General features: G+C 45.4%; 2 protein-coding genes and 1 long non-coding RNA gene across 15 annotated transcripts in view; 1 reads left to right on the top strand and 2 right to left on the bottom strand.

Annotated features, from left to right (window-relative positions):
- Positions 1 to 2,490, top strand: part of PTK2 (protein tyrosine kinase 2) — a 203,892-nt gene extending 201,402 nt beyond the window's left edge. For all 13 annotated transcript variants that reach the window (XM_080582103.1, XM_080582105.1, XM_080582104.1 and 10 more), the window contains 3 exons: positions 7 to 162; positions 419 to 499; positions 1,233 to 2,490. In XM_080582103.1, the coding sequence (XP_080438229.1) occupies positions 7 to 162; positions 419 to 499; positions 1,233 to 1,445 (450 nt within the window). In that variant the 3' untranslated portion in view covers positions 1,446 to 2,490. The remainder of the gene's footprint in view (positions 1 to 6; positions 163 to 418; positions 500 to 1,232) is intronic.
- Positions 2,491 to 3,528: 1,038 nt separating this feature from the next.
- On the bottom strand, positions 3,529 to 4,910 carry RPLP1 (ribosomal protein lateral stalk subunit P1). The gene is made up of 4 exons (XM_080582122.1): positions 4,712 to 4,910; positions 4,501 to 4,575; positions 4,293 to 4,410; positions 3,529 to 3,650 (listed from the first exon to the last, which is right to left on the bottom strand). The coding sequence occupies exons 1-4, from the start codon at positions 4,781 to 4,783 to the stop codon at positions 3,571 to 3,573; spliced, it is 345 nt and encodes a 114-aa protein (XP_080438248.1). The 5' UTR covers positions 4,784 to 4,910; the 3' UTR covers positions 3,529 to 3,570.
- Positions 4,911 to 6,754: 1,844 nt separating this feature from the next.
- LOC308190548 lies at positions 6,755 to 14,638 on the bottom strand. Its single transcript, XR_013947314.1, has 3 exons — positions 14,231 to 14,638; positions 11,494 to 11,621; positions 6,755 to 9,524 (listed from the first exon to the last, which is right to left on the bottom strand). It is a non-coding gene; the product is annotated as an uncharacterized lncRNA (long non-coding RNA).
- Between the last annotated feature and the right edge of the window lie 188 nt (positions 14,639 to 14,826).

The following is a 14,826-nucleotide window of genomic DNA, read 5'->3' as shown; positions in this document are numbered from 1 at the left end:
TTCCAGATTCAGCCGCAGGAAATCAGCCCTCCTCCCACGGCCAACCTGGACCGCTCCAACGACAAAGTCTATGAGAATGTAACCGGGCTGGTGAAAGCAGTCATCGAAATGTCCAGTAAAATACAGCCAGCTCCGCCAGAGGAGTACGTGCCCATGGTAAAGGTGAGGAGGAACTTCGGAGATCAGGGTTTTATTTCGCTCCTGAATGACAGAATTCGTGGTACAAGCGATGGGAGAGGAAACTTTCTGGAAAGTCGGAAGTAGAAAAGCTTTTTGTGGTCGTGCGGGGTAACGTGCAGGCAGTGCTGGAGCTTTGTCTGGTTTTGTCGTGGTGTACATGAGAGGGGTGACGGAATCAAAGCAAGGGTCCGTGTCCCGTGTCTGTTCTATTTCCTTATTTACTTACTTTTCTCCTTAGGAGGTCGGTTTGGCGCTGAGAACCTTGCTGGCAACGGTAGATGAGACCCTGCCGGTGCTTCCTGCAAGCACCCACAGAGAGGTGGGTACAGCTCCGCTCGCGTGCTGCTCGGTCCCTGTCTTCCAAGTTACCCTCAGCTACTGGATGTGTTTTGGCTCTCTCTTCTTTGCACGCACGCATTTGGATTTAGTAAGCGCTGTGAGCTCTCAGATTTCTTCATGAAATCAAGTTTATTAGAACCTAAGCGCTGTGTGGATGTAGGTTTTTACAAGTGAAGATGCTCACACTGGATGGAGCATACAGCACGCACACGTGCACAGTTTAAGTAAAAATTGTCAGCAGTGCTTACACCAAATCAGAACCGGAGCGCAGGGAGACCATCTGGGCGCTAATTCTTGGTACAGATTGAATCTTTGATTGAACACAGCTTGCGCACAAAGTCATTAAACAGGTAATTGAGCATAGCTTGGTGCAGCTGGGAGCTTTTGATGAGAAAATATCCCTTAGTAGCCTCGTTTGGGATGAGGAATGACAGATCTTTCGGTGAAGTTGAGGAGAGTCAGGAATAAAACCATTTTCCTCCAAAACCTTGAGCGTGATAGTGAGAAAGCCAGAGAATCGTTACGTGCCGTCTTAGAGAATCATCCTGTGTAGCAATTTCACCTGCTCCACGCGGTGGCTCCAGCTCCAAGGGGAAACCTCAGGCAGGGGCTGGTGGGGTTTCCCTGGGGGGATGCCCTCGCTCAGGGAGAGGTTGCTCTGTCCTGAGTGATTTCTACCGATTTACGCAGCTGACCGAGTCTTGTTGTTGCAGATTGAGATGGCCCAGAAGCTGCTGAACTCGGACCTGGCCGAGCTCATTAACAAGATGAAGCTGGCCCAGCAGTACGTCATGACCAGCCTGCAGCAGGAGTACAAAAAGCAGATGCTGACGGCCGCTCACGCTCTGGCCGTGGATGCCAAAAACTTGCTGGATGTCATTGATCAAGCCAGACTGAAAATGATCAGCCAGTCCAGACCGCACTAAGTACTGAGGGAAGAGTTTCAGCAGTCTGAAAGAATTCTGCTTGCGAAAGGATGATGTTCCACCTTCCACCAGCAGCGAGGATTAACCCGGTGCAGTCCTGGCTTTCCAGCGACTCTTGCTTCAGCTGACTGACAGCTGTCGGTTCTCTCCCGTGACAAAAGTTTAACCCAGTTTTTCAAAGCCAAGCTGGTCTGGGATTGAAGAAGCGGCGTCGGCAGCAGCCGAAGTCTGTACAGAGGCCCTTGGGAAATCGCGGCTTCGGGGCGCGATTCGGTTTTGCTCCCATCGCATCGGCCACGCTTAGCCCCGAGCTGCCGCAGAGTCTCGGAGCCAGAACTGTTCGAGCAGCAGAGCGGAGAAAGATATTGTGAAGAAGAATTCTGGGAAACCTCAGGGCTGAGAATTCTTGCCCACAGTATATGAACTATCCAGACTGGAATTTTTTTTTATTAGAACACTTACGTCGCAATATGCTAATCACAATTTACAGAGAAAGAAAATAAAAAGCTATATTTTCAAGACGTCGGTCATTTCAAGACGAACTAAAAGCCCTCTTCATCTTCCTGCCTTTTACTTTTACGTGAACGTGTGATGCATTTGGTTGGAACTAGCTGTAGGACACAACTGAAAACTCTCGTCTTTTTCACCAGAATAACGTGCCAGTTCTTTTTTGTAGCAACGTTGTTTTCCTTGGAAGCAAAAATGCTGCTTTGTACCAGAGCAATTCAGAGCTGCATTTAGAGGAGTTCTGTAACCATTCATGCCCCCCATTTTTATATAATTTATAAAGACAGATTAAAGCCATGTTGAATATTTTAAACCCACTGTAGTTAACTAACCCATCCTTTTGTCTATCTTGCCTGGGAGGAGTTACAGTAGAGCAGTGTAATTAGATTTTCCTTGGTTTTTTCCAGTTATGCCATCTGTTCTGTTAAAATAAAAACCACACTCCCTTTTTGCTGTTGAGGGATATAAATTATTCTCAGGAAGAATATAATGAACTGTACAGTTACTTTGACCTATTAAAAAGGTGTTACCAGTGAAAGGCTGGCTCTATTTTTTTTTTTTGTCTGTGTGTGTTTTACAGCAGCCCTTCCACATTCTGTCTGCTTGGAGAGCTCTCCCTACCTTTCCCTGAAATTTCAGAAGGTCAATTCAGGAGGTGCAACAGCGAGCATCCAAGGAAGAAATCAAAGGTTCTTAGTCACCTTCCACAAAGCAGTTTTATTTCTAAGCACAGGAACAAGTCAGTTGGTGTTATCGGCCGTGTGAGTTGTGATTATGGGATGTCTCTTATGCTCCTTTAGCCTTTTAAAATCAGTTTTTGCAGAGGGCCGTTTCTTTGATGGAGGTAGGGGAAGTAGCAGCTGCAGGGTTATTCTGGAAGCTCTCAGCAGCAATGGGGTTGCAGGGTCTACCGCCACCAGGGGTCCCCATCAGGACCAGACCTCACTTCCCCAGGTGCCTGCATCTTCCCCACAAAAAGTCTGGGGTTTTGTGGGATGGGGCAGTGTAGTGCTACCACCCTTCATCCAGCTACACAACACCCCTCCAACACAGCTTCGAGTCCTTAAATGCACCGAACACTTTATTAATGCGTAACTAACTTTCATTTAATATTTTGTTACACGTTTAAAGATCTGCCCTACCTTGACTCAGGTGCTCTGGATAAGCCCAATTCGAATGTTTTTTTGTAATGCTTTTACATTACTCCATTCACGAGCAGGTTCAATTGCCTGGTACCATGAGCTAAGAATTGGTGGGGTGCTGCAGCTTCCCAGGAGGCCACTGCACAAGCAGCTCCTGACTGCAGCACAGGTAGTACAGCAAGTAGTAACACTCCTGCTAAACCTGAACACATCCCATACTCACTGCAATTACGTTCACACCTTTATCCACGTGCTGGGAATGCAATTAAGAGCTGTAACTGTCGCTGTGCTACACCTCTGCTGCTGCTGTGGGTGAAGACCCAGCATGGCGGGTAGTAAAACCCTAGGCCAGCATTCAGTGGCAGCAGTTTTTGGAACTGCAGGTAGTGTGGCCAGCCTTCATCCGCTCCCTTCCAGCATTTAAGAGACAACCAAACAGTTCAATGCTTCTTTATTACAGGCAGGTACAAAACTAATTAGTCAAAAAGACCAAAGCCCATGTCATCATCAGATTCCTCTGATTCTTCTTTCTTTTCCTCCTCTTTCTTCTCTTCAGCTAGAAAAGAAGAAATGGTGAGAATTCTTCCATTTGCATCAACTCACAAAAGTCACACGCTAGAAGAGTTAACAAGAAGCAAACCTAGACAATCATAACTTACTAATCATAGAAGGGCCTGGGTTGGAAGGGACCTCAAAGATCATTTAGTTCCAACCCCCTTGCCATAGGCATGGATACCTCCCACTAGATCAGGTTGCTCAGGGCCCCATCCAGCCTGGCCTTGAGCACCTCCAGGGATGGGGCATCCACAGCTCCTCTGGGCAGCCTGTGCCAGGGCCTCACCACCCTGCGTGCAGAATTTTCTTTTAACCTCTAATCTTAATGGCCCAGGAAGAGTGATGTTTCTGCTACCAAGCAAGTGGCACTGTGCCTTCAGAACTCCCATCAAACCCAAGGCTTCACAGAGCAGGCGCACTCCAGCCATCACATCCTGACAACATACAAGGCAGCCTCAGCTCTGAGGTAACCCCAGCCCCACGCGCTAATTCGAAGGATGACTCCAGCCTTATTACTGAGGGTGAGGCATGGTTTTGCTCTCTCCCACCCGCACGCTGACTCCCAAGCTACCAAGAGCATTTCAGCCCAGGGTTTCACCCGGCCGTTTCCAGCCCAGGCAGCCGGACCCAGCACCCCACTTACCCGGGGCAGCCCCGCCGCCCGCAGGCGCAGCCCCGCCCGCAGGAGCAGCCGCAGCCGGAGCCCCGCCGCCAGCTCCCACGTTGCAGATGAGGCTGCCGATGTCGATGTTGGCTAAAGCCTGAGGAGAAAGCACCCGGCACGGCCTCGTTACCGCGGGGCGAGCTTCGCTTCACCCCCCGAGCCCCTTCCCCGCCAACCCCCCCCTTACCTTAGCGAAGAGCCCCGGCCAGAAGGGCTCCACGTTGACTCCGGCCGCCTTGATGAGGGCGTTAATTTTGTCCTCCTGCAACGAGGCCAGCGATGAGGGGACGGCTCCGAGGGAAGGGGGAGAAGGAGGAGGAGGCCACCCCTCGCCGGGCCCCCGCCGCCGCCATGCCGCGGCCGGCCGCCATCTTGTGGCGCCGGGGCCGCGCACTCACCGTGACGGTGACTTCGTCGTCGTGCAGGATGAGGGCGGAGTAGATGCAGGCGAGCTCGGAGACGGAGGCCATGGTGGTGGGGGGCGCGGTGCCAGTCGCCGGGGTGGAACGGCCTTAGCTTCGTGTGAAGGACACAGCACCTTGTGCGGCCAGCGAGGAAAAGACGGCTGCTCCTGAGGGGCGGCTTTATATCAGCGCCCTCAGCCAATCGCAGAGCCGAAAATGGGGACGGGAAGAAGGTGACAGCGCCGCTGGCCAATCGGCGGGCGGGGAGGAGAGGAGCTCCGCCAATCGCGGCGGGGAGGCGGGAGGAGGCGAGGCGGCGGCCATTTCCCGCTGCCCCCTCACGGGGAGGTGCCGCCTGAGCGCGGGCCGGGGCTGAGGGGCCGGCCGCTGCCTTGCACCACGCGGGGTCGCGTTTTGTTACTGTTCTACCCCAAAAATACGGCCACACCTCGTGGGTGGCACCTAGGTGGATGGCACCAGCGGTGCTGGCACCTAGGGTGTCGTTGCTTGGCTAAACGTACGTGTGTAAAAAAATATATATATGTATTAAAATAACGATGTGGAAAAAGCCATTTATGATAAATTCCCACTTCCTAATTTCTAGGTGACTTTGTAAACATAACAAATTCTACCATTTCCCCCCTCTGCTATTTATATGTGATCAACCGATTTCCAGACAAGAGTAAAGTCATTTAAACAACTTTTTTTTTTTTTTTTTTTTCACAATGCTGTTGGTGTTCTGTAAATGAAACTTTTAAAATTAAGCTTGGGCAGAATAATTTAAGGATTTGCGAAAAGACCCGGTATTTAGAATCCTAAAATGACAGCGTTCGATACCAGCAAAGTATGTCTGAGAGCTGCAGTTCTCATGCGAGTCCAATAAAGGGCGATGAAGCTGGTGAAGGGGCTGGAGAACAAGTCTGATGGGGAGTAAGTCTGATGGGGAACACGTCTGGTGGAGAACTGGTCTGGTGGAGAACTGGTCTGATGGAGAACAAGTCTGTTGGGAAGTGGCTGAGGGGCTGGGGCTGTTCAACTTGGAGAAAAGGAGGCTCAGGAGACACCTCAGGGGACATCTCATTGTACTTTACAATGACCTTCAAGGAGGTTGTAGCAAGGTGGGGATTTGGTTGTTCTCCCAAACACCAAGCGATAAGATGAGGGGAGATGGCCTCAAGTTGTGTCCGGAGAGGTTTAGGTTCAGTATTAGGAGAAATTTCTATACCGAACGGCTTGTGTGGTGCTGAAATAGGCTGCCCAGGGCAGTGGTTGAGTCCCCATCCCTGGAGGTCTTCAAGAGACCTGAAGATGTAGAACTCAGTAGCACGGTTTAGTGGTGGACTTGTCAGTGCTAGGTTAAAGGTTGGACCAGATGATCTTAGAGGGCTTTTCCAACCTGAGGGATTCTCTGATTCTAATGCTTCTCCACAAAAATCAGAGGACTGATGAGACCATTACAAGTAAAAACTGAGGCACACAAGAGGGACCTCTTGTATCCGTCCCTTCCTCACAATTCGAAAGATCTCTAAGTTTCACTGGATGAGGATCAGACTACTTACTGCTGGAGACGATGAATGCAGTGTTGCAGCACTTAACTTGCAGGTTTTTAACCTTGGTAGTGGTGGTACCAGTTCTGACTTTAAACACTTAAACTTCTTGTACTTGGCGGAGGGCACAGAGGAATCTCTGTAAGTGCCAGGTGCTTGAGGATGGGATTTCATGAAGGCCCAGCAGAGCAGGGGCAGTTCTGCTTGCCTCATCCATCCCTCATGCCAGTGCTGCCACGGCCTCCTCTGCGGAAGCTTTCAGAGCTGTGTGGCTACATCTGCAAAGATCTGCCCGAAAACTAGCAACATGGACCGAAAATTTTAATTTTCAGGCAAATGAACTCACAGATCTAGTTTAGAAGGAAGTTCATGTATAGGCTATAGCTATGCTCAAAATATCTGGAAGCAGAAACTGGAGTTTGCTTAAGGGCATTGGAATCTCCGAGTAACTCCTTTTTATCAGCAATAGCACCTCTGGAAATGTACAGCTTGTGAAAAGGCTAAAAAAAAACTTGTAGGACACCCAAGCTAATCAAGTAAGAAATATTCCTCCTAAGTAGATCCCAGATTACATTCATGTATGTGGAGGAAGGAACTGAGGAGTGACTTGCTGAAGCAGATGGAAGCAAGGGGAATTATCAATTGCCAGTGCAGGAGGACCACCATTAGCCTTTATTAGAACAGCCCACATGAAGATAGCTAAATAGCTCAGATTATACTTCATGGCTAAAGACACTGCCAGCTAAGAAACCTAATAATGTTAGATTCAGCATCTGAAATGTGCCTGCTCCACTGAAAACATCCTGCATTGAATAGAAAGTAACTTATTGTACAGGATTTAAATAGTGACGATAAATCTTTGCTGTCTTCAGGCTGTAGAGAAAAATCTAGCTTCACTGAACTTGCAGGTTGTGTGTTCAAGGGTTTCTTGTTGGCAATGATCCACACGTTTCGTGATGTTGTACTGAAATTGAATACATTTGTTTGGGGACAGGAGTCTCTATTGCTTGTGCATAAGAAGACAGGTGAATGACAGGGGACAGTTTTTTCTATCCTGTTTTAGTGGTGAAGGTCCAAGTGGAAATTTGAGCGGACCCTATAGGAGAGAACAGGGACGTAGGTAACAGTTCTTAAGCGAAAATGATTTAAAAATGAAGATGCATTGTTTAAAAATAAAATATTATGACCTGAAATTTAAACGTGACTTTCACATAAGCTTAGGTTTTGGTTGATAAAGACATTAATTAGAGGAGATTTGCCTGCATCCTTGCTTCATGGCTGTCTTGCTGCATCTATTGAGTGACACTGATGTGGCTGATCTGTAGGGGCTCAGAATAAAGTTATGATGCCAACAAATCGCTGTGTAATAGGAAAGAACAGTGTTGCTGCTCCCCAAAGCTTTTTGAAGCCTAGCTATCCAGTCAGCATTGCCAGTTAACAAAGCTCCATTCCAAGGCGGACCGAGGGATAAAGTCTAGGATAAAGTCTGTGTGCTTTTCACCTCTGAGCCGGTTAACTGTCCATGCTTCATACAACCTATTTAATATTTCATCATCCTCTTGGAGCAGAATAACTTCCCTTAGAGATGGCTCTGTAGAAAATATATCGGGGTGTTTAAAAAAATAAATAAAAAATGGAAAGTATGTATGCTTCTGCGTAGTCTACAGTTCTAGGATCCTGAATTACTTCCAGAGTGATGAGTTACTAGGGCTTGCTCCAGAAAGACAATGCTCTGATGTAGGGTGATAATACAAGTGTGCTGATAAAGTGTTCACCAGATAGCACAGGAGTGTCTTCACGATAAGCAAAGCAAAGAGGTTGGGTGTGAAAATTTCCCAAGGTGGGTGTTTTACACGTGGAGGATGGTAAAGGGCAGCAGCAGAGATTTGACTGAATGCACTTGAGCTCTACTTACCAGCCAGGAAAGGAAAACATCAGGAAGGAGGGGATGAACTTGTTTCAACATGCGCTGTCGCAACTGATATATATTTATGTGTGCATATATATGTATGTATATATATATGTATACATACACACACCATTTAAAGATTTAGAGATTGCTGGCAGCGCTAACACTGGTAGTTTTAAATTTAAAACAGAACTTTAATACTAATATTAAGTAAGAAAACACTGTGCTAATAATTCTCACAATTGTAACCACTACAGATCAATTCTTGTACTTTATCAGTCGTTATTGCTACATATACAAAGGGTTCAGTCCTTAACACTTCTTCCTAAATTATATGTGTGTACACAATACTACAGAGCTGGCGCTGTAGAGTAAAGCATGACTTTGGGTATTGATAGTCATCAAGGTGGCCAAACTCAAGAAGTCTTCACCAAGGAGACCTGAATCACACATTTCTTTCTCTTTCCCTGACCTTGCTTAACTGTTTTGTTGTTTTTAACCTTCCTGAGCTGATCCTTCCTGTATTAAACAGCCTTTTTCCAGCTCTCAAGTTGCACTTTTTCGATAATTAGTAGTTGACCACAAGTTTGGGGAGGGACTCTTTGTCAGGGAGTGTAATGACAGGGTCAAGGGGGAATGGCTTTAAACTAAAAGGGGGCAGGTTTAGATTAGATATAAGGAAGAAATTCTTCACTCAGAGGGTGGTGAGGCCGTGGCACAGGCTGTCCAGAGAAGCTGTGGATGCCCCATCCCTGGAGGTGCTCAAGGCCAGGCTGGAGGAGCCTTGGGCAACCTGGGCTGGTGGGAGGTGTCCCTGCCCATGGCAGGGGGTTGGGACTGGATGGGCTTTAAGGTCCCTTCCAACCCAACCCATTCTCTGATTCTGTGAAGTTAGTAATGATTTGGGGGCCTCTTCTTTCAAGGCCTTTCCCATTATCCCACATTCAAACCTCACATAGCGTGACACCTGGTACCAAGTTCCAGTTCACACGGCAAGCTCTCGCACAAGTTGCACAGGTCTGACAAATTAGGGTCAGGGCCTCCGGCCTGTTAGTGTTGCGGGACAGCAGTGTTTTCATCGGGCATTGGGTACGGAATTTCTATATAGTTATGCTATAGTGGTATGCTTATGTTTGGGGTCAGAAGAAGCTAGCAGTAAAGTCAGCACAGTGATTGTTGTGAGGTTCTAGAAAACTGCATTATATTGTGAATCGACACCGGGGAAGCAAGAATAAGAAGTGTAAAATGGCAAAGTCTTATATCTGTGTCTTGAAGGCAGTGTTTTACAACACGAAATAATACATGAGCTGGCCGCTCAGCCAGGTGTACGTCCTGCAGGTAGGGAAGTCATCTGCAAGAAGGAGAAAAGAGATGACTGCTTGCCTGAAAGCAAACAAACAAAAACCAAACCAAACAATAAACAAACACAATTCCCTGAGCCACCGAATAGGCTTGGGAGATGCTGTAGCTGCCTAAAGGCAATCCCTGTGTCACGGTGAGAGGTCCTAAAAGCAGATGAGCCCTTTTAGGTTGTCCTTCTTACCGCAGTCCACTTTAATCTCTCTACAGTTCCCTTTCTTTCCCTAGTAGAAGTTCATTATTGTTTTCTACTTTAAGCTGTTCAAACAATCCAAGTTGTTCACTGGCCCTGGGAGGATCCTCATTTGGCTCGACATGCCTCTATCTCCTGGTTTTAGCAATTAGCCACACCAGTGAAGTTCAGGTTGTTTACCATCACGCCAACACCTTTACCCAAAGGGCCGAAGGCTTTCCGCTCTTGAGAGAGGGAAGGAGCTGGCAGTTAATTGGGGTGCCCTGTGTTTGTTGAGGCACATCTGGGTGCTGTTAACCAGGACAAGTTATCCCCCCCCCAACTGTTTTCCAGTGGTGGTACCAGCTTTTCCTCTGTATGGTATGATTTTAATTTTACAGTTGCACTTACTGGGCTATAATGACACTAAGTCCATGGCTTTTATTATTATTGTTGTTGTTATTATTAATATTATTATTTTATTTTGAGGGTAGGAGTGGATTTGACAAAGCAACTATTCACCATTAAATTGTCTTCTCCAACTTTGTTCATTAATAGTATCAGTACAGTTATCTGCTTTTCTTATCCTCTTTTTGGAAACAACTTGTTCCTTAGCTGATTTTTTTTTTTGTGTGTGTTTTACCCTTTCTCATAACTGGGTTCAAACCGAAGAAATATTTCCAGGCCTGAGTCCATGGCTATAGTGGGAAGTCCAGCTGAGAAACCTGCCTGGACAGGATGCTCGTTTGGGCTCACAACAAGAACAAAACTCTACTGCTACTTGCAGTGGTAATAATCAGCACACAGCACATCCCCAATAGGTGGTGCTGCATCTTTTTGATAGTTTTTAATTGCTGTAGTGTTTGCTCTGATCACTTACAAAAGTAAGTCCTTCTTGAGTCCTTCTTCACTTTTTTTTCTGATCTCACTGTATATTTTTATTATGTAAAGCAAAATATATATATTATTATGAAAAGGACATAGAGTATATGAAAATCTAGTGCGCACACTCCAGAATAACAGCTTCAAGTCAGGCCAGGTGAGAGCTGGAATAATGTAAGCTTGAATTCCCTCAGTCAAGAATCAAATTTACATCTTTCTTCTCCGAGTAAATTTCTTTGCCATTTTATCATTCTTATAAATGACTAACAGAAATTATAAACTGGTTTTTAAATTAATTTAGTTTAAAAAGAGAAGGGTTGTGCTTAGTGAGATCGAAATATGTTCTCTCATCAAAAGAAAAGCCATATGTTCTGCCACTAGCTTATTTGTATGTAAAATATTTACCCCCAATTACTTCTGTTTATATAAATGATTCTTAAAAGCCATTCATAAATATTATCTTCAAAAAATATTAGAAAATGCAGTTTTTCCAAAACCAGTATTTCCTTCCTTGGGAGATACCAGTTCTAGGAAATTTCAGCTTGAAATCTAGCAGTTATGATAGGGTATTCTGTGCAACAGCCAGTCAATTTTTCCTCTAAAGAAACCTGATTTTGAGCATTTCAGCAATTCTTAATGATACTTTGTAATCGTTAATACAGTTTATTAAGAGCATGTTGAAAAGAACGCTTTTATAGAGCTTTCAGACCAATATGACCGCAAATCTTTTCAAAAATAGAGGGGTTTTTGTGTGTAAGGGGGAGTGAGAGGGTTGGTTTTGGTTTTGCTTTTTTGGGGGATGGGTTTGAAATTGCCCAGTAAAACATAATTAGGTTTCACTGTGCTCCAAAACATCATTTGTCAGTGACAGAAAGCATTAGAAGTAATGCAAGTGACGTGGACCAACCTGTGTGTGCCCTGTTACTACAAGAACAGGGGCAGACCAGAGCTGTAACTCTCCTCTCCTCAGTAACCCAGAAATCTTGCTGAGAGTGTACAGTAGCATGAAAACAGCCTGCAGGAACACCAGGACTCCTACATGAAAAAAAAAAAAAAAGAGTGTTTAAATAAAGCTATTTAACTGATTTACTATTTAACTGGTTGTGCAAGTCGGCAGTCATGTATACACAGCGATAAGCCCTCTTGCTTATGAAGTTCTAAACCCACAAAAATCAGCTCAAAATCAATACAAGTATATTGCACTCTAGCCTGTTCCAGATATTAATTGCTGTTCTCCGGCTCTATATTTTCCAGAGAATTTCTGAAATCAATTGCAGAGTGTTCTTCAGAACCCAAAAGTAGCATGGGATATGTCTTTACTGTCTTGTGAAACCTCCCCTAAACGTCAGCTACCTTCTGTTGCTTGGGAGCTTGTTAATTTCCAACTGATTGCTGAGTACCAAAATGAACTCTCTTTTTTTTCTTCTTTGGCAGCTGGGTGAGGTATCAGATGAAGTTTCATGTCGGCACATCCTTTCAGCATGCAAGCTTCAATGACTGTTGTTTTCAGTCCGGTATTTCACAAGCAGGATGATGTGGAAAGGTGAGATGGGATTATCTGTGTTTATGTATCCAACAGTCAGTCCGTTTGTTTTTTGTCCACCTACAGGACAGAGATGGTTCTTTCCTGGAAGTCTGGATTGAACTCATTCCACATGCCTACCAACACGAGGAGCTCTTCCTTCAGGTGGAAAAATATAACACAGTAATCACTGCTCCTGTCCTGTTCCTGTTCACGCTGCCAGCTCCGAACTCGTGAATGTCCTGATGGAGGAAAGCCTCAGTGCTAGTCAGGGTGACCAGATTAGACAAGAATAAATTACCAAAGCCTTTCGCAAATGTGTTGTGGGTTTTGGTGGTGGTGGTGGCTTTTAGGAAACCTATGCATGGATTATTTGTTCTCCCCCACCAGCAGTTGTGTTTGGAGTTATAATTAGGCAGAGCTATTCCACTATATCCTGCAGTGGGGGGCTCCGAGGTCCTGTTTACCAAATCCTCTTAACCCGACATATAGCCCTCTTAACCTAAAATCTGTGTGTTGTGTGCTAGAATTTTTGTAACATGAGAGCTGTTTCTCACAAAATACCTTTAAGTGCAGTCTTATGACTGAAATGTTTATGTTATCATTTTTGACTGAAGTATATAAGCTTTGCCAATTTTTTTAAGTACTAATGGACCTGGTATTAAAATGCTCGACATGCTATTAGTGATGTATGTTAACTACCACATCACATCAGGTGCCAGGGATTAAAAGTCACAGATTTTGAAATGCCTTCATTACTTGTGGTGATGGCTTATTTTCGTCTTGTATTCCTTCTATAGCAAACATAAGCCATGTTATTTCTCTTGCTAGAACAGTAAACAAACTGCTCATATGATGGTAGCCCTACTACATTTTTTCCCCTGGCTCTTTCACGTGTAATTTTTAAACCTGAGTAGGCAATGGTAGGTGCCAAGACAGGCATGTAGCTACATTGTTCAGCCGGTGCTGGTGTGAGGCAGTAAATCTAGACTTAGCTGGGTGAGATGAGGTGGTGGGTACTGGATGCTAACTTCTCCATGATCACCACTTTCAGTAGACTTTTCTAGAAACCTATCTGTATATTTTTATGTTCTCTTGTACTTAAATGCAGAAGGTCTAACAGGCACGGAGCTATGCATAATGTTAGCAGGAGTTATCCTCCTAATCAGATTGAAGAGATTGATTTAAATATAGTATCAAAAACTCAGATGCTGATATAGGGACTGCATGATTTCCCACTGTCACCTCAGCATTTAGTACTGTCTGATACAGCAGAAAGGCCAAAGTCGCCTCGGATAACTCCCTTCTGAGTCTGGTTTGGGGGGATTTTGTTTCCTGTTTTCAGCCTCACCTAACCTTATTTAGCATAAACCAATAAATTGTGGGTGTTTGTGCAAAAATATTACCAAATGCTCTTCACAGAGGGGACGGCAGCAACCCCTTTGCCAGCTCCCTTGGCAGACCATCTTCAAAGTCTCTCTTTACAATTGTGCTCCAGCCACTTGGCTTTTCTCTAGAAATAAATTTTACCCGTAATTTTGTCCTTTAATTGTCCATAGTTGCTGGTAAATCTTAACTTTCCAGCAACATGAGGAGCCTGGAATGAAGACAAATCCAAAATCACTGCAGTGGAAACTAGTGGTGACAAGGTTTTCAGGAACAGTACACTTGCAGTGAGAGATGAGCAGTTAATAGCAACCCCTGAATATCTACCTACAAGTATGACCCAAAGGGGAGCGTAAACATCTAGCTGATGTAAATTTGGAATAGCTAAATGCTTCTATTATCACTTCAAATACAAACTGATGAAGGAGGATATTAAATGGTTTGAATAACTATACCAAGCAGTACGTTCACCGTGTCCCCTAGCACATAAAATTAACTGAAGGAATTTAGTTGACTTTGAAGGGGCTTGACTGTTCTGGGATGAGATTTTTTTAAAAAAGTTATCCACATTTAAATGGCGCCGCTGGAGGAAAGTATGGATCATAGCTGATGTAATTAATGTTTTCTGGTGGAAGTGAGATCATGCTTTAACTCAGTCTCCTTAGCAGGTTTGCTTTTTTTTTATTTTTTCCTATTTTCCCCTCCTGAAAGGAAGAAGAACCAATGAGGTAATTACCAAGGGATGAAAACTCCTCCAGGAATCATCACAGATCATCTCCTGGGCCTCAGTACGTCACGCTGACCAATATTATGCCTCTTTCACACGATGGCAATTGCTAATTCGCGTTCTCCTGTACCAAACCTCATATACATATGGCCAGGAATTATCTCATTGTGCAAGACAGTAAGGTACCACAACACAGCTGGGATTCCTAGATGGGACAAAAAGTGGATGTGGCATGGAGGTGTGAGGGAAGCGAGGTGACTGATCTGAGGTTTTCACAGCAGAGAGGGAGCCTGAAGTACTTTGCATTTTCCAAAGCCCTCTAGCAGCCACCCTACACTTTATTTTAGCACAACTGACGATACCACACCTGCCTAAGCCAGAAGCTGAGGCAAAACACCCTTTTGTTTCACCTCAGCGGCTCGCTCCGAGCCTTAGAAACGCTTCTCCTACAAACGCTCCGCGCCTGCTCGGCCACACCGGCAAGCGAAGAGCAAAGCCTGGCGGCATGGCTGAGGAAGAAATTCGTCAGGGGGGAGGAAGAGGAGGAGGAAGAGGAGGAGGAGGAAGGGAATCGGCGGCCATTGGCGGCACGCAGCCGGCCCCAG

The sequence above is a fragment of the Anser brachyrhynchus genome (assembly GCF_964034855.1).
Source record: "Anser brachyrhynchus genome assembly, chromosome: 2".
Classification (NCBI taxonomy): Eukaryota; Metazoa; Chordata; class Aves; order Anseriformes; family Anatidae; genus Anser; species Anser brachyrhynchus.
The sequence above is the reverse complement of the archived record's forward strand: the minus strand, read 5'-3'. Positions and strand labels throughout refer to the sequence as shown.